The sequence below is a fragment of the Meleagris gallopavo genome, chromosome 1 (assembly GCF_000146605.3).
Source record: "Meleagris gallopavo isolate NT-WF06-2002-E0010 breed Aviagen turkey brand Nicholas breeding stock chromosome 1, Turkey_5.1, whole genome shotgun sequence".
Classification (NCBI taxonomy): Eukaryota; Metazoa; Chordata; class Aves; order Galliformes; family Phasianidae; genus Meleagris; species Meleagris gallopavo.
Genome location: NC_015011.2, coordinates 170,016,545 through 170,034,958, shown reverse-complemented (window position 1 = coordinate 170,034,958; position 18,414 = coordinate 170,016,545). Strand labels below are relative to the sequence as shown.

The following is an 18,414-nucleotide window of genomic DNA, read 5'->3' as shown; positions in this document are numbered from 1 at the left end:
ATCCTCCCTTTTACTCAGAACTAGTGAGGCCACGTTAGGTTTAGATTGCACAGTTCTATGATTCTATGCGTCTACTGTGCTGAAGGAAATCATCAAAGATGAATCATAAAAGATGGCTTAATGGAGACAGTAATAGTTAATATAAAGAAGATAACTTGGCTTTTAGCTGGTGTCTCTGATACAGAATCATAGAATCATAGTGGTTTGGGTTGAAAGGGACCTCTAAGATTGTCCAGTTCCAGCCCCTCTGCTATAGGCAGGGACACCTCCCTCTAGACCAGGTTGCTCAAAGTCAGTCAATTTCTCTGTCCCTATATGAAAGCATTTTGTGATTTTATTCTAGCAATGCCTACACACTATCATGCTTCCTACATAATTTTCCTTTGCTTTTGAAGTATACTGGTCATGTAACAGATTTTTTTGAACAGAGAGAAATTGCAGAAGAGCACCAGGATCGCGCATAGTCACAAGGCAGCAAATCCACAATTTGCAAGATGGTGCAGAACTTTATGAAGCAATTCAGAATGCACCTGATCCCAGTTATATGGAGGTAACTGTACAGCATACCTGGCTAATTTTGAAATACTTGTGGAATCATTTCCTGTATAGTAGTACCTCCTGCTAAAATCAACCACTAAATAACTATTGTCACCTTCTGAAATTTTCTACAGTATGCTTATTAGTAAGTAAATGAACATTCAGTTAAAAATTTAAAAAGTATTTTAATGAAGTCTAGTTAAAATAGATGAATAATGTCTTAGATTGCAAAAGAGAAGAAGCTATTTTCTCTTGATATATTAAAAGGACAATCGTGTTTTTTATACCTTTATTAAGTATTTGTAGGTCTGTAATCTTTACTAGCTGTTAAAAATTAAATGCACACTTCTGCACCTCAAGGTCCTTGACTGTCATAAAGCTATAAATTTGATAAAATTATCAAATTAATTTGATAAAATGTGATGCATACCTGTGGTGACAGTACCTGGATCTTGGAGGATTGGTCAGAACAGTAACACTCCCAATGATTTCAGCAGAAATTCACTGTGTTAGCTCAGAGATAGCAGCTTGCTGGGAGGTGTGACTCTTCTTCTTACAGAACTTATTTGCAAGATGTCTTACTTGTTATTAAGCAGGCAGACGTGCCTGTTGTATGAAATAATTCACTTATGTGTTTTAAGCAAGCCTCCCATTAAATACCACATAACAACAGTATATAATGTAATGCAAAGACAACTGAGCATCAGCCAAGTAGCAGTCAAAATTGGTGACCCCAGTTGTGTTAACAATACAGCATTTAAAGTCCTAGTAGTGTATCAGTTGGATTTTCTTGTATTTTAAAAAAAAAAAAAAAGACACTGAATAAATTTTCTCTTGGTTACAGGGATATCTCAGTGAAGATCAGTTAAAAGCTCTGAATGCTCACAAGCAGCTGATGAACGATAAAAAACAAACTCGGATACAGGAAGAATTCAAGAAGGCTGTAGAGTCTGCAGAACAGGAAAAACATGGTTGTTCCAAAAGGGATGTGTCTACTGTATGGAAATTATTTGTGGTAGACTATAGAAAGCAAGAAAAACATAAAGGTTAGTACTTGGAAAATTATAAATAAGTTTTATTTATAATTTATCTGTACAGGGTAACTGGCCAACATAACAGGCAGACTTGAAACTTCAGGTGTTCTAGCTTACATGTTGCAGTTTCCAGTTTTGTTTAAAAACCTTTATATTAATATTGCACACCTAAATCCTAATCTGACATTATTAGGAGTGATCCTGAGCATCTGGCGTCCACTGCTAGATGTGTGCTCACTGCTGAAGGAAGGCGGTCGGTACAGAATCTACCAGCTGTCAACATCACAGTCCAAAGGAAGATCAGATTCAACTAACGTACAGTTATCAGCAACAAAGAAAACTCAGTATCTACAACTATCAGTAAGTGCTTTAGCTGCATAAAGATGTTTCATCAAGAAGCACTGCAGTCTGTATAACAGTATGAGGTTTTATTTCAGGTCTCGCAGAAGATGCTGCTGCAGATTTTCTTTCCAAGAAAGGCTCTAAAATTCACCAGCTTGTTGGATCCTTCTTATCAGCCACCATGTGCTGAAGTTGATGTAGTTGGAGTTGTAATATCCATTAGCAGAACAGGTATGTTGTGGACCAAATATATTGTCATTGAATAAGCACTAGATTCTTTATTGAAATAATCAAAATTATCTTTGTGTTATGCCTGCATCTCAATTCTGTTAAAACTAGGTAAGATAACCAATCACCTGAATATGCGGGCAGGTAATTGTTTTCCTAAAGAAAATGTCTTCATTATTTGCTCAGAAAGGATTTAATTCTATTTTTTTCTTACTTTCAGGATTCCCTAACATGGTTTATTTGTCTGATGAAAGCTATAATCTTGTGGCAATAAAAATCTGGGCAGATCTCAGGCACTTTGCTATCGAAGATATCGTTGTCCGCTGTTCATTCATTGCTGCAAGCAACCTTCAGTGGCAATCTGAATTCAGATCAGAAATTCCTGTGCTATTGGCTGGAGATCTTTCTGCATTCTCAGCCAGCCCAAAGGAAAACCATCTTCAAGAGAAGTTTAGTGAACTGCGAAGGATGATAGAGGTAAGCCTTCAGACTTTTAGTTGAATGATTAATTCTAGCTATTGCAGTGTTACGTTTGTCACCAAGAAGTCTGTCAGTACTAATAAAACTTAAGTAGTGCACATAGTGTTGAATTAGAGGGGATTTTGTTGGAGATGGAGTAAGATGTTAATGCACTTTGCCTGGAGGACTCTCTATTCACCTATTGGATATCTTAACTGGTTTCATTACCCTTGTCCGCCCGCCCCCTCCCCCCCCAGCTCAACACCAGTGCCTTAAGCTGCAGAATCTTCTCTGGCCAGCAAACCCATTTCACTTGTCCACAAGGAATCTGTCACGGTCTGTTGGACTCTTGCCTTTTTACAATACAAATTTACTGTCTTGCTTAGTTGAATGCATTCAGTATCAACCAAAGAACTGTTGATTTTATTTATTTATTCTTAATTTCAAATTTAGCTGTGCCAAATAGAACATCTTGGTCATGCATTCTCACTTTATTGCACAAAAAATTTTACATATGTATTTTTTTTGTAAACAGTAAAAGGAAGGTGTATTTTCTTCCAGGGAAAGTGCAGCAGACTTCTGAGTTGTTGACTGGATGTACAATAAACTTCTGGTGGACGTGTAGCAAGAAAACAAATACTAAATAGTTAGGCTGTGAGCATGGAATACTTAGATAATTTTAGAAACAGCTGTCATGCACTGTAATGTGTTCTGCTTTATAGAATGTGGACTCCTTTTGCTCTGATGCAGAAAGGAAATTGATGAATTTGCTTCAAAGAAATTGCTCACTTACACCCATTTTTACCTAAAAAAATGTGGTTTGGAATGCTTTTCTCCTTCCTGCAACTCAGGCCTTTATGCAGAGGATGAAAGTTCGGTAAGCTACTCGTAATTAGTCTTAATTTTATACTACTATGATGTACTGTAAGGATATAAGCAGTTTTTTTTTTTTTTACTGATGGTCTCAGTCTGCCCCACAGGGTCTCTTCAGAGCAATGCAAGCTGATCAGATGCAATGAAACCCTTGTGTGGGTTAGGATTGTTACTCAGAAAGAAATCCCTAGACTAGTCTTCCTATAGGCAATATATGGAAAATACCCTTCATGGACTGTGTTTCAACAGCATACTTTAAACACTCTGAATTTTACATGAGGAAAATGAATCCTCCTTTCTCTGTGGATGGTTTATTACTTCCTCAGTCCTATTGTGAAGATTATCTGACAAATCTCCAAGTGAGTGGTCAGACACTGGAACAGGCTGCCCAGGGAGGTGGTGGAGTCACCGACCCTGGAGGTGTTCAAGAAACATTTAGATGTTGTACTGATGGACGTGGTTTATGGGAAATATTGGGGGTAGGTGGACGATTGGAATGGAATGATCTTAGAGGACTTTACCAACCTCAGTGATTCTGTGAGTCTGACATCACTGGGAGGAAAATTCTTCATCTGTACATCTTTCTTCCATGTGTGCCCTTGTTCAGAGAACTTCCGTGTCTTTTCTTCTAGATATCTCTATAGATGTAGATATTTCATAGATTTGAGAGGGAATATGTATCACCTTGCAAATATTTGCATTTTACAGCAGCACTACCAAAAGCTGAGTAAAACACTACTCTAAGTTTCTTTTAAGGCTGCTGGAGACAGGTTGTTCCTCATGTGCAGTACTGAGTGCAGTCAGAATAAAAATATTTCCTCCCACTGGTTGTGAGGGAGGTGGAAACACAGTGATAAAAGGTCAATAAATGAGGACTAAATAAGTCTGTAAGGCATCCCTTTCCAGTGCAGAAAGTGCTAATATTTGATGCTGAAGCTTTAGTGGTACACATCAGTTTGTTAAATACATTGACCAAATTGAAACAAATGAGCATTGAAGGTGTTTTTAAGTTATGCACGTGTTTAAATGATTTGCTGTGTAGTAGCTATCCTGTGTGTTTGTGTGCTATTATCTTCATGGGTTTTGGTCTGTGTTCTATCCCTTTTCCTTCTTTTTCTTCATTCTTCCCTATTTAATAACCCGTAGAGGATATTTCCAGTGCAGAAGACTCAGTTAACTCAATTTTATAGTGACCACTTTGAATTCTTACCATCTGGCATAGCAAAATTCCTCTCCATTTAGGTTTGATCTCAGACATAGTGTGAATGTGCTGTCTTAGTGTGCATGTAAATGAACTCACCAGCCATCAATATGGTGAAAAAAACCATTGGTCACTCTCAGAAGTTATCAAACCAAAGGTAACCTGGATATGAATTATACAGCATTTTTTGTATCCATTTTTTCCCTGCTGTATGGAAGTAATTGAGGAAGATAATGGGTTTTTTATTCAACATAAAATTTCTCTCTTTTTAACTAGATCTCTTCCAAAATTGAAATGAAGCATCCGAGTCCCTTGTCAGCTAGCACACCAAATACAAAGCTTTTCCCACAAGGCTCAGCAATAACGCCTTCATCTGCTCTAAGTAATGAGAACCATCCCAGAAACAGCAAAAAGAGAAAAGCAATGGACTTCCTTAGCTGCATACCTGCCCCTCCATCACTGACACCCGTCTGTTCCATCATTTCTCCCTCTGTGAAAAAGGCCTTTCGGCCTCCGCGAAGTTTGGGCTCACAGCACAGCAAGTTATCAAAAGAAACAAACCCAAATGCTGGTTGTGTCACCCCTGGCAGAAAACTGAGAGAAGCCGTCCAGCTTTCTGATAACGACCTGGTTGCTGATGAAGAACTTGCAATGATTAATACACAAGCACTCATAAATACTGTACCAGAAGAAAAGAAGATGGATTATGTAAATGAAGACAGTACGAGGGCTTCTAACTTATCTGGTGATACGAGGGCTACTAATTTATCTGGTGATCTTTCATCCAAAAATAGTTCCAGATCTGCTAAGGAAGCAAACAGTTTGTTGAAAAGCAGCTCTGAAGGAGCTGATGCTCTCCAGAAGGACACAGAGGAACGTGAGGGTTTGTTATCAATCCGCAGGGGGCTGCAAAGGCACAAATCCCGCAAATGCTACTAGATGCACGTGTACAGTACTGTGTATATTTCAAACTTAAATGTTTTTACTTTGTACATTAAAGCCTGATTGTAATAAAGTTACTTTACAAAATTCATGAAACAGCATTTCATCTGCAAAGCAAGTAATTTAGAGTTGAATGGCACAAACATGTAGCATACAATAGCATCGCTGTGGCTGAAGGTTTTATAACCCATTACTTTGATTCTAACTTATTCTTAAATTACAGTAGTGCCTTTGTTTCAGTCTCAAGCACTTTTCTTATCCTCAATAGCATCAGAGTGGTTGTTTGGCTGCCAGGAGTAACAAGGCAAAATTAACAGTTCTCCAAGTTTATTGTAACCAGTTACAGCAGTTTTATTCTGAAATATTCCTCTGCAATTCTGGCGTAATTCTGTACCTTCTTCTTTAAAACTTTCTATATAGTTCTTAAAAAGGTTTTAGAAAGCAGCCATAATGATGAAAGTTTGATTCATAGCAGAATGACATACGAAGGTATTAGTAATAGATACAGAGTCCTACAGGCAGCCTCGTTCTTACACAGGCATAATGTGTTCCTTTACACCTTACACTTCTCTGACCATGAACTGCTAGATGAATCACAGCTACCCCCAGGTCTCCTAATGTTCAGGGTGAGCTGCCTTCATTTCCTACTGCAAAGCAGCTTGCTTGCTACCATCCTGCTCTATTACTGCTGTCTGATGTTCTATATCTACTTTAAAAACTACCATCACTAAAGCTGAGTTTTAGCATCTCATTTCATGAGGCTTCTTGATAAGCACATATGAGTAGGGTTTGAAAATACAGATAAAACTCCTGCAGGATGGCTGCTTCCTCTCATTCAGCCACTTGATAGTGGAAGGACTTGATTTCTCCCTTAGAAACACTTTTCCCTTCCACTCTCCCTCCCTGCCCTTTCTTAAGTTGTTACTCAGTGGAATGTAGTGTGTACTTCCAAGGTCAGGTACTTGGTAGCCTTGTGCTACAGCTATTTAGAGCTGTTTCTGTAATGCCATTCCTTCTCAAAGTTAATGAGTGCTCACCTAATGCTTGTGTTCCCTTCAGGATTGCTTCCTCTGGCAGTCCAACTCTACAAAATTAAAGGCACAGTTTGGTGTGTTGAAGTTTTTCTCCTTGATGCTGGAGATGCTGTTTGGGTGCATTAGAGCTAAGGTAAGAATAGCATAACTCCAGGCAGCAGATGTATAGATGCAGAAGATCAAATCTAGCTACAGTATCTTAGTGCTTGTATCTCTCTTAAAGCTAGAAGCGATGCTCCAGACGAGGAGTGGGAAGATGCATAAAATCATAGAGTAGTAGAATAGCAGGTGACCACTGCACAGGGAAGGAATTGGCAACGCAGTCTGTAAGAATCTAGGAATGTTTGGTGTTATCTGTAGGTGAAAGAGCAATGAAGGAAAAACAAATGTGAGGCTCAGCCAGTAACACATTTCGCCATGAGCATGAATGGATTTCAGCAAAGGAAGAGACGAGGTTGTACAGTTTGTGCAAGGGACAGTGGTCTTGGATCACTCAGATTGGAGTGACACTTAATGACTTCAGATATAAAAGTCTCATTTAGAAAAGTAGTAGAAAAATAGAAGAATAAAATAGTTTAGGAGGAAAATATGTAAAACTAGACACTGTTATACCCTGATAATGAAAGCACACAGAGGAATGCACCTCTTCAGTAAAACACCGAGTTGTTTGTATGTGCCATGCGAGGTCTTCTGCTTGGGAAGGCTGCAGGGGGAGTGGCACAGGCACCCAGGCCATAGGCTGCATTTGGTCCAGGGGAGCTTCGGTCTTCTCTGCTTGGTTTTTCAGAGTGAAGAACACTATGGAAGGTAACATAATGCTCATATTGTTCTTTCATCTGTTGTATCTTTTGTTGAGGGACATCGTGGATATTTTTTCTGTAGAGTCAACATGAACAAAGAATGCATTACAAGTTATCTTAAACTTGCTATGGTTCCTGCTATGTTCAGGCCATAGGCTTGATGACCTATTTCTATGTTTTTGCTTCATTCTGTTTTATTTTTGCTAAACTGTAATTCACCGCTACCTACTTCTCAATGGTGTTTTAAAGACTGCTGAGAAAGTGTAGCCCAAGCATTTCTGTGGGCAGCCAGGACATAAAAATATAGACAAATGCTTTGAAACATGGCCCAGGAAGAGTTACATAGAAGACCTGTATGTTACTTTATGTGAACGTTGCTGGGGTTTATTGCCAACGGCTTGCTAGCCTTGGGATGAACTTTCACACATCTGGAGAGCCCAGGTGCTGACTTGTAGCTGTCGTTGCCTTATCTGGGTGCACATCCCAGAGAAGTCCTACCTGTTGTGCCTCAGAAGTGATGGGGAGGCAGTGCTGCTGGCTGTTCCATAGCAAGCAAGAGAAAAGTAAGGAACTGGCAAGAGAAACACTGTGAAATGTACTGCTTATGGTGGAGAGGACACCCATGATACCCTGGTGATGCCAGGGCAATTTTATAAATGAAGTCTCAGAAGGAGAGGAGCAGCTCAGACATGCAGGGTTGTCGGGATGGACCAGAAACAGTCTTTGCAAAGCCTGCCAGGGACATCTGCTGTCTGCACACTCTGAAGAGCCACCTTTTTACCATGTAGCTGCAAAGAGCACAATTTACTACTGTAAATTTTGCACAACAACCCTGCTGTTCTTATTTACCGGGTTACGTTTTAGGGCACATGAAGAGAAAGAGTGCAGACCTTCCTCAGAGCACAGAAGTGACAAGCAGCCTGCTGTAGCAAAGGGAAAAAAATGTACCTCGTCAGTTCTCGAACATTGAACTTCCAGGGCGTAGCTGGTTCTCGGAATATAACTTCATAGCTATATTCACGTGCCTGAGGAAGTACACAGAAGTTTTAGATTTATGGCTGCCAAGCTCAGAAGTAGCCACTCTTCCACACCCTTGAGATTTTTCATCTGGTCAAGAGATGTCTCATATATCCCCAGGAGACAGAAAGAAGAGAGCCACAGATCCCACCAGGATGTTTGTCTGACTCCCAGCTCATCCATTCCTTCTTATCCAAAGGATTTGGGTCTCCCAGCAAAACTTGTCATAGCCTCAGCAGTGACTGCAGCACCCCACTCCTCACGGTGCCCTGGCTCTGGCAGTCACAGGTGCTTCAAGAGCTACATGTTGGAGCTTCTGGGAGTGTGGATGCTACTTCCAGATACTCAAGCTACAAAACTCAATTTTTTTTTTAACTTATTTATTTTTTTTTGGTAAAGCATACACATGCACACATGTATATACATATCTATAGTTAATACAGTTATTCATAGAATCATAGAACAGCCTGGGTTGAAAAGGACCACAGTGATCATCGAGTTTCAACCCCCCTGCTATGTGCAGGGTCCCTAACCCCAGACCAAGCTGCCCAGAGCCACATCCAGCCTGGCCTTGACTATCTCCAGGGATGGGGCATCCACAACCTCCCTGGGCAAGATTGATTGCTTTTGGTTTGAAGGGGATAAGCGTTGCCTCCTAAGGAAATTACATAATAGCAGAAAGGAGGCAGGGGCCCCTGCTGGTCTTTCTACATCTTGTTCCCTCTACCTGAGGATCTCATTTGCTTAACAATCACCCAGAGGCAGTAACAGCTTCTGCTAGAGGAGCACACGCCCAGGATTTCCAGCATCACTATGCATGCTTGCCTCTTTTGAACTCCTATAAGAGCAATACTCAGCCTCAGACCTCTTAAATCACAGGATCATAGCCAAAGGGCGTGTAGCTGTGCACAAGCATGAGTGTAATGTTATCAGGCTGTATTATAAAACAGTACTAAGAATACTGCCACAACTACTGCAAACAGGTATCAATGGACCATCAAAGATTCTTCCTGCTGTATTTTTCACAAGTCTTAAACTAAAATTGTAAGTCACCTTGATATACATGTTAACACTTACGTTCTGCCAGTTTCAAATTCAACAGTTTGGAAACCATTGTATCCATGTCACTGTTGACATTCTGATTGCCAAGAAGTTACAGGGCAAGTTCAAAGACCCTTTAATCTTTTCAATAATATGCCTTCACTGAGGTACGTAGCTGAGTAGATAAAATAGGTACCTACACACCTTTTCCCCTCTCTCCACAATATAAATTATTAACTATAATTAGAGGACTGTGGGAAAATGGAAGTAATTATTTTCAGCCTTGTTAAGAACTGTTCAGTTAGATCACCTCCTAAATATCACGGTTAAGCATACAAAAGCAATAAATCATAGCTTTCCCTACCATCATCACATATGGCTTCATTTCCCAAGCATGGATGTTGGTATTATCAATAATAACCGGGCTTTTCCCATTTTTCATTGCTTTGCGTGCTGCAATGTAACACATCAAGAAAAGCTAAAATGCATTAATAGCAGACTGAGTCAGGTCTTTCTAGCCCCAAAGTGCCCTTTCTTTGCCCACCCCTGGCACACCTGGCTTTCCTTTGGGTCTGTATCTCCCTCCCAAACCCAAGCAGAGCTCAGCAGGTGTTTCCTGGAGGAGGTGATGCAGCTGAGCAGCAGGATCTGAAACTCTTATAGAACATATTTAGGGTATCTATCTGAGCACTGGGTATTTACAGCACATCCAAGTGACTATTATTTCCAAAAGATGTCTGTTTTGTGATCACAGCATATGCTTGCCATGGCAGTCAACGAGTTCAGTGCATAGCCACAAAAGCATGTTACGTTTTCTTTCTGAAATAGAAACCGTGGTGATTGCATTCCCAAACTGTCATTAGGTTTGTAAATTCTCATTTTGGCTATCATGAATTCCTCATTAACCCACTCACAGCTCAGGACAGACATCTGAGAACGTACAGTCTGTGCAATGCTGTGCATACAGCTGTGCTGAGTCACCAGCATGTCACCTGCTGTTCCCAAACTTCAGCACTGCTGTCTATTAGCCACTGTTTTGCTTCCAAAAACAGTACCTACCATCACCAACATTTACTCATTATCAATTCCAATTTCTAATGCTGTAAATAACTCAGAAGTGGCAAATGTTTTCTTAAGCAACATACCAGGAGCTTCAGTGTATGGCACTACTCTGAGATATCTTCTCTGGGTACTAAACTGAAAGACACGCTACAAAGAAAAACTGTGCTGAAAAAAGATATTTCAGTCAATTCAGTCACCTCTCTTTTGGTTCCATTTGTGTGCATCCTCTAGGAAGTCAGGGTCAAACACATATACACCATTTCTAGAAAAGAAGTCATCAGTACTAAGAACTACAGCACTGGGATAGTCACATTTCAGCTGTCTGAAAAAAAAAAAATGAAAGAAGGGTTAGTGTATGCAAACACATGCCTTTCACAGAGAGCATTAAATCAATGTGAGCGCTCTACAGATTTGCACATTTCTTCATTTTGAAAATCCCAGGTAAAAGAGCTCTGGAAGTGATGTAATCAGTAGATGGACACACAGGAGGAAAGGAATGGAGCCTACAGGATGTTCAATTTCTTTAATTCAGCAGAGAAATCTGCAGTGTACTACCAACGTGAGTCTTTAATCATAGTAATAATTCAATTTTCTGAGTTATTTGGGAAGGTATGAATGTACAGCAAAGAAATTGTTGCTAATCCCATGGAAATTAGTCTCAAAAGGTGATTTGATCACAGGAGTTTCACTACAGAGAGATTTTCGAAGATAATCGGAGGAACGGCTTATCATTTAGTGAGGATGATCCACAGTACCATCAGCTGTGGCTGGCAAAGGAGCTCCCTGTGGCTGGTGGCAGAGGGCAGTGCCCCTCCTCTTTACATTGGCACGTATCCCGCTGCGGTGCCATGGAGCTGTGACACTGTGCTGCTGTGAGCAAGTGAAAATGCTCCCTACGTGGTGGCTCACATTCTTCTGCAAGTCCTTAGAGAGCATAAAACCATCCTGCTGCAAAACTGGGTTTCCATTTGTGGTGCATCCATGGGCTGAACTGTTTATTTTCTCAGACAAGGGAGCGCTGGGAGGAGGAGGAGGGAGGGAATCCCTGTGAGAAGCCAGGGTGAGCCCCCAGCACAACCTCACTGCTCACCATCTCCTCAGGGCCAGTCCTGGCCATAAAGCAAGGCCAGTCCAGAAGCCTCGTGACTGCGACGTGCACGGTGCTGCATTCAGTCCCCGTGACTCAGCTCAGCTCTTCAGTACATCCCCACAAGCGACAAAACAACTGTTTCTCAATGTCTTATCTGGCTGAGCAAATGCAGGGAAAAGGTCCCTCTGGGTAATCAGCAAAAAACAGACACCCAGGCTGAAAAGGCTTAATTCTGTCATCTCCAGCTCTGCTCAAACCATTTGCTTACCAATTTCATCCTAATCTGCCCACCAGAAGCGATGCTTTACTGGGATTGCAAATTGCTTTAGTGGAATAAAAGTCAGCTTCTGACTTTGTTCCACCCTCACTGTAACATCTATCAATTTTTGATTAATTAATCTCATTTTGGGGCAACGACTGCCACAGAGCAGGCTGATGGCTGGCTGATGGCAGGTGAGGCTGCTGCCTGTGCTGCAGCCCCTCCTTTACGTTCTGGTTAGCAGCTACATGTGGTCCTCTTCTGGCTCAGAAGGTGTGTGTTAATCACCCAATTACTGCTGCACAAGCAGATCTAACAAAAGTCAAATACTCTACACTTGGTGCCATGCAAAGAATTCTTATCACAAAGAGCAGAGGGCATCTATTGCTTATCTGATTACTCTTGTGCTGACATACGGATAGATTTATCTCATTACCCAGTGCCTTACCTCTCCATTGCTTTACCAACCTTCTTACCAATTCAAAATGATATCACAGTTTTAGTGCACATTACTTAGCTATTAGTGCAAATGCAGAGTCACAAGACCAAACTTGTACTTGAAAGGAGGAAAAATATGGCACAAAATGTATTAAGAACAACAAATCACTGACACATTTGATATATTCATACTAAACCAAGTCCCACTAACAGGAAACACTAAGCAGGTGTTTTACCTTCTGCCTATTCTGCTTTGACATTTGGCTTTCTAAAACAATGCGACTCTGAAGTTGACAGCTGCTTTCTGCAATCCTTTACAGCCCATGCACTCCTAACCACTCTGTGCAGCAAAAATACCTGTTTTTTAGGAAAATATACTGCACCTATATAAAATGAGAAGAGTTGTGGGTGATGTTATTACGAAATTTTGAGCAGCATCCATCACAGTTAGATCAGTAAGTGTAAGCTATATTAAGGAGAGGAAGAAAGACAAAATCTCTTTGCGAGACCAAAGGGTAATTACACGCTATATTTGCATTAACAAAAAGCCACTGAACTTTAAGAACTGTGTTGCGATAAACAGCATCTGACAAAAGTTCAGCTCTGATTTGCCTACGTGGGCCACTGAACTGCTTAGCAGTTACATGGTGGCGTGTTACAGACGTGGAGGTTGTGTCATGGTGTGTTATAATGCCCAGCAAGGCTATGGATGCTCCCTCCCTGGAGGCATTCGAGGCCAGGCTGGATGGGGCTGTGAGCAACCTGGTCTAGAGGGAGGTGACCCTGCCTACAGCAAGGGGTTGGAACTAGATGGTCTTAAAGGTCCCTTCCAACCCAAACCATTCTATGATTTATGACAAGCAAAAGTTTGCTCTGCTTCTCTCTTTTTTTCCCAGATTGCCATGCTGGGGGAAGTACCTCATTAGATGGACACAGGTGGGGAAACAGCTTTCAGACACAAAAGCAGCCAACTTCATGTGTTTGGGAACTGCTAAAAACCTTGGTGAGGTCACAGGCAGCCCCACAAGCAGATGAGGACATCAGGGAGGGCTGGGATCAGTGTAGGCCCTCACCTCCTCTTCCAGCTCTATGATGGCTGCAATGATTAAAAAAAGGAGACTCTTGCTGTGGAAAATACAACTGTGCTTCTGTTTGGCCATAGAAGTGTTGAAACATCTGAGTGAATAGAGAGGTTTTAAAGCATTCTAAATTATTCATCTAAAGAGCTGTTCCCATGATATACAGTTTTTGAAGTCTCCTTTTTTATTAATAGCATCTTCAGCACTTTCAAACAATCATTTTGGAGTTTAACTATATACATTTCTGTCTTCACAGACAACAAAATTATTACCCAGGCTTTCAACTGGCTGGATACACATATAGAGCTTGGGAGAAGTTTTCACAGTCACTGGTAACATCATCGGAGAAAGAAAGCCCCAGCTGCATTTCATAGGCTGAAGCCTCAAGATGCAATCTCCTTCCAAGGTAACATTGATCATAACATTTACAGAATCATTTAGGTTAGAAAAGAACTCTAAGATCATCAAGTCCAACCACTAACCTAGCACTGCCAAGCCTACCATTAAACCATAACCCTAAGCACCACATCCACACATCTTTCAAATACCTCCAGGGATGGTGACTTAGCTACTTACCTGCGCAGCCTGTTTTAATGCTTCACAACACTCTTTGTGAATAATTTTTTCCTAATATCCAACCTAAACCTCTACCATGCAACTTGAGACCATTTCCTCATGTCTTCTCACTTGTTCCTTGGAAGAAGCCTCACCTCAACCTCCTTGCAGGCAGCTGCAGAGAATAATAACATCTCCCCTGAGCCTCCAAACCGAACAATCCCAGTTCCCTCAGCTGCTCCCTATAATATTTGTGCTCCAGACCCTTCACAGCTTCATTGCCCTTCTCTAAACACGCTCCAGGGCCTCCATGTCTTTCCTGTAGCGAGGAACTGAACACAGTACTCTAGGACCTTAAGTACCAGCACCATGCACAGCTAGTTGTTCTCGTCACTCTTCTTTACACAGAGCTTTCCTGTGGCACTTTCAACATAAAAATCAGAAATATGAGAAGCAGGGCACAACCTGCTGTGTTTCGACAACTCCTGACACCCTGAGGACTTTGGCCTGGCTGCCGGGCTGCATGACGGGGTGTCCACACCTTGCCCATGGGGTTGGGAGCAGCAGCTGCATTTTGCAGAGCAACAGGCTGCATGTCACACATTGCAGAGAAGTACCCAAAACATAAACATTTTGTATGTTTACAGTAGTGTGTTGCCAGCTGGAAGCAGGAGCTGCAGAGCTGATAAGCAAAGTCCACAAACAGCGACAGAGCTGCAGTTCTGCAGTAAGTTGGGATCTGGTGGCAAGCCAGGCTGGATCAAGATCTTACCAAATGCAAGGCTGAACAAAGGACTGGAGGAGCAAGGAAGAATGGAGCAAGTTTCAGGGCAATCCTAGATGTATGTACAAACTGGGAGAAGGACTCATATGCAGAGTTATAGGGAGTTCTGTGGAGAAAGGCCTGGAGATTCTGGTGGACGTGAGGCAGCAGTGTGCTCCTGCAGTCCAAAAGGCCAACAGTACCCTGGGCTCCATCAACAGAAGGTTGGCAAGCAGGGACAGGGAGGGGATTGTTCCCTTCTGCTCTGCCCTCATAAGTCCCCATCTGGAGTACTGAGTCCAGCACAAGAATGACACTGCTGCTGGAGCAGGTCTAGGGGAGGGCAATGAGGATGATCAGAGGGCTGGAGCACCTCTCCTGTGAAGACAGGCTGAGGGATTTGGGCTTATTCAGCCTGGAGAAGGCTCTGGGGAGCCCTCATTGTGGCATTCCAGCACATAAAGGGAGCTTATAAATGGGAGGGAGTCTGACTCTGTACACGGGCAGACAGTGATAGGAGAAGGAGGAATGGTTTTAAACTACAAGAGATTTAAATGTTAGGAGGAAAATTCTTTAGTCAGAGTGCAATCAGGGTGCCCTGAGAGGCTGTGGGTGCCCATCTCTTCAGGCACTCAAGGCCAGGCTGGATGGGGCCCTAGGCAGCCTGAGCTGGTGGGTAGGAGCCCTGCCCATGGCAGGAGTTGGGCTGGGTGGGCTGTAAGGTCACTTCAAATCCAAACCATTCCATGCATCTAAGATTCTACAAAATGCAGCAAAGAAAACTGGGGAAGATGTAGCTTATGTCAAGTACTGGTGCCTCAGTGCCAATGTACTTTTCACCTTCTGTTTCTCTGTCATCTGTTCGGGATCCGTTCTCTCTGCACTTCATCATGGAGTACAAGAATGACCCCCATTTCAAGTGATAAATAAACAGCAGTGGCTTATAAGTTGCATATTTGATCATTCCCAGCCTAGTGCTTGAGTGAAACTGCTCGACACGTTGCACAAGGTGTGTATTTCCAGCCAAAATAGACTCTATTGTGGAAGCAGATAAGAACTTGCATGTGACTTGATTTTTGGAGTTTTTGGAAGCTGTACCCACTACTGCACCTCAGGTAATTGTTTTCTTAGTGGCTGCCTTGATTTGATCGTAAAATATGTACTGTGAAGTCAGGGAGGAACACATCCACGTGGAGGGCATTACTCACATCTAACAGAGGCTCTTGGAAGTGTAACTCCCCCTCTCTCTTTCTTCTCCCACACTGGTGGTGAACAGCTAAGGGAGCCATTGGGGCAAACCTAATAAATAGGAGGTTCAGGAAAGCATATCCTTAATAGTGAAGTAATTGGAAAGATTTGAAATTTGCCAGTGAGCAGAACAAATCCTCATTCTGCCTTGATTACTGAATGTATCACAGGTGGCTCCTTCACTGCCTTTACCAGCAACCAAAAACCAGACCAGAACTGACCTGTCCTAATGCCATGCCAGCTCCTCTGAGCTGAGAGACTGACTTGGATGGGGAAACTGTTTCCACAAAGAAACTGTGATCGTATCTCACAGAGCTGTACCCAACTGTGCTAAGTGATGCTGAAAGGTGTGGGAACCAAGTCACCAGCCCCAGCTTGCTGCTGGAAAATGCTCTGGAGTGACAGAGTGAAAAGGGGACAGTCTGCTGGAGCTATCAGTGAGTTGAGGTATCAGTAGTGATAACATTCATGGCTCATGACATTTCTGAGTGCTGTAAAGAAGTACAGCTTACAACAGAAATTCTGGCTGATAATAACGAATGAATGGGGATCTGTGTGAAAGCAGCAGAAGAAACAGCAGAGCAAAGGTTAAACAATGGCATATACTGATAACCAAACAGCAGTGAAGCTGGGAGATGTGTCCTTCACCCACACACCTCAAAGCCAGCGCCCTGCTGAGCCCAGAGCAGATGGCTTGCCATGAGAAGCCTCTGCAAGCACCTTCTGATTTCAGCCAGACCACTTGTGCACGTGTACTCTGATGCACCTTTCCTCTCATGCAGGATCGTGCACTGAGCTTGTTGTACTAATTTAGAATCCTTTAGAATCATAGAATCACAGAACGACCTGGATTGACAAGGACCACAATGAACATCTAGTTGCAACCCCTTGCTACGTGCAGGCCTGCCAGCCACTAGACCAGGCTGCCCAGAGCCACATCCAGCCTGGCCTTGAATGCCTCCAGGGATGGGGATTTTAATTTAATTTAATTTTAATTTAATTTTATAAAGTTTAGTTTTTACAAACAAATTTCTGCTCAGTACATTACAGCAAACAATGTGGGATGTGGGAAAAGCAAATAGCAGCACTTTCTTGGCACAGTCCTTTCAAAATCTAGAGCAAGTGGAGAGGTGCTAAGTGCAGTTCTCACAGCTGCCCTCTGAGCCCCATCCTGCAGTAACACAGTTAATGGGTCTAGGTGCAGAACAAATATCTCAAGCACTCATCTTACACAGGACTAAAGCAATGCTTACAGTTTATTTTGCAAATCTCTCATTAATAATTAACCTTATATTCTGACCTAAAAAAAAGAAAAAATAGAGTCATTTACTTGCATTGGCTGAGAATACACCCCCAAATCATTATATTCAGTCTGTACTATGAGCAAACCTTCTGCTAGTGACGGGACCTGTGCTTAAATGATCTCTTTAAGAAAAGACGTGCAGTTGGGCCTTCACAAAAACTATAGTCTGTGGACATTCACTTCAGAATCTGATCCTGCAGATCGCCTGTAAGGCAGAAGACCCTGTTCTACAGAAGGGGCTGCCCTGCAGATGAAGAGCTGTAAGTTCAGCCTCACGCTCTGTGCTCCCATCTTCTGCAGTCCAGCCTTTTTGCTGCACCACACAACGGTGTGATAACGAACACGGGGCTCCTCAGGGCCCGGACCTGGAGGAAGCACACAGCCCACGCTCACAGAGCTATGAAGCGGCTCAGGATGGAAGAAACCTTAAGATCACGCAGTTCCAACCCCCTGCTGGTGCAGGGCCGCCGGCCGAGAGAACAGGCTGCCGGGAAAGGCAATGAACAGGGCCGTGTGTGAGAGCACCGGGAAACGTCTCCGTTCTATCAGAGGGTGAGCGCGGGCGCTGGGAGCCGTGAGGCAGCCGCCTGCGCGACGGCGGATTGGGGTTGCGCTGGGTGACGCTGCTCAAAGTGTCCTCGCTTATTTTGGACCGGTTTCGGAGCAGCCTCTTCTGCCCGTACCGCAACGGCTGCGGCCCCGAGACGGTAGCCCCAGCTCGTGCCGGTTTGCCCCGTCACAAGAGGAAGCGTTTCACCGCCCGCGATCAACCGCAAGGAGCGCTCGTCCGCTGCTTTTCGCGGAGCAACAAACACACCGCGGCTCTGCCGGCACAGCCGAGGCCCCGCCACGGAAGGGTCCCAGCCAAGACGCGACGTTTGAGGCTCCGGTGCGGCCGCAAAGCTCCGTAGAGAGGACGACGCCCTTACCTGGCCAGCGTGCTCTTCCCGGAGCCCGGCAGGCCCCGCAGCAGCACGAGCGTTTTGCCGAAGCGCCGCGGGGAGCGGCGGGGCGGGGGCTGCAGGCTGAGCCCCCCAGAGCGCGGAGCAGCTGCTCCTCCATACGGCACGGCACGGCACGGCTCGGCTCGACTCCGCACGGCACGGCGC

The 18,414-nt window shown here is 43.2% G+C and overlaps 2 protein-coding genes across 2 annotated transcripts in view; one reads left to right on the top strand and one right to left on the bottom strand.

Annotated features, from left to right (window-relative positions):
• BRCA2 (BRCA2 DNA repair associated) overlaps positions 1–5,629 on the top strand; it is a 32,756-nt gene extending 27,127 nt beyond the window's left edge. The window contains 8 exon segments of the mRNA XM_031552053.1: positions 429–550; positions 1,382–1,583; positions 1,765–1,931; positions 2,009–2,144; positions 2,362–2,618; positions 3,323–3,406; positions 3,409–3,477; positions 4,951–5,629. Coding sequence (XP_031407913.1) covers positions 429–550; positions 1,382–1,583; positions 1,765–1,931; positions 2,009–2,144; positions 2,362–2,618; positions 3,323–3,406; positions 3,409–3,477; positions 4,951–5,613 — 1,700 coding nt within the window. The 3' untranslated portion in view covers positions 5,614–5,629.
• N4BP2L1 (NEDD4 binding protein 2 like 1) lies at positions 3,018–18,410 on the bottom strand (the record flags this gene model as incomplete). Its single annotated transcript, XM_010728988.3, has 5 exons — positions 3,018–7,526; positions 8,399–8,475; positions 9,873–9,961; positions 10,768–10,892; positions 18,235–18,410. Coding segments are annotated over 5 exons (696 nt in total), but the record flags the coding sequence as incomplete, so codon positions are not given.
• Between the last annotated feature and the right edge of the window lie 4 nt (positions 18,411–18,414).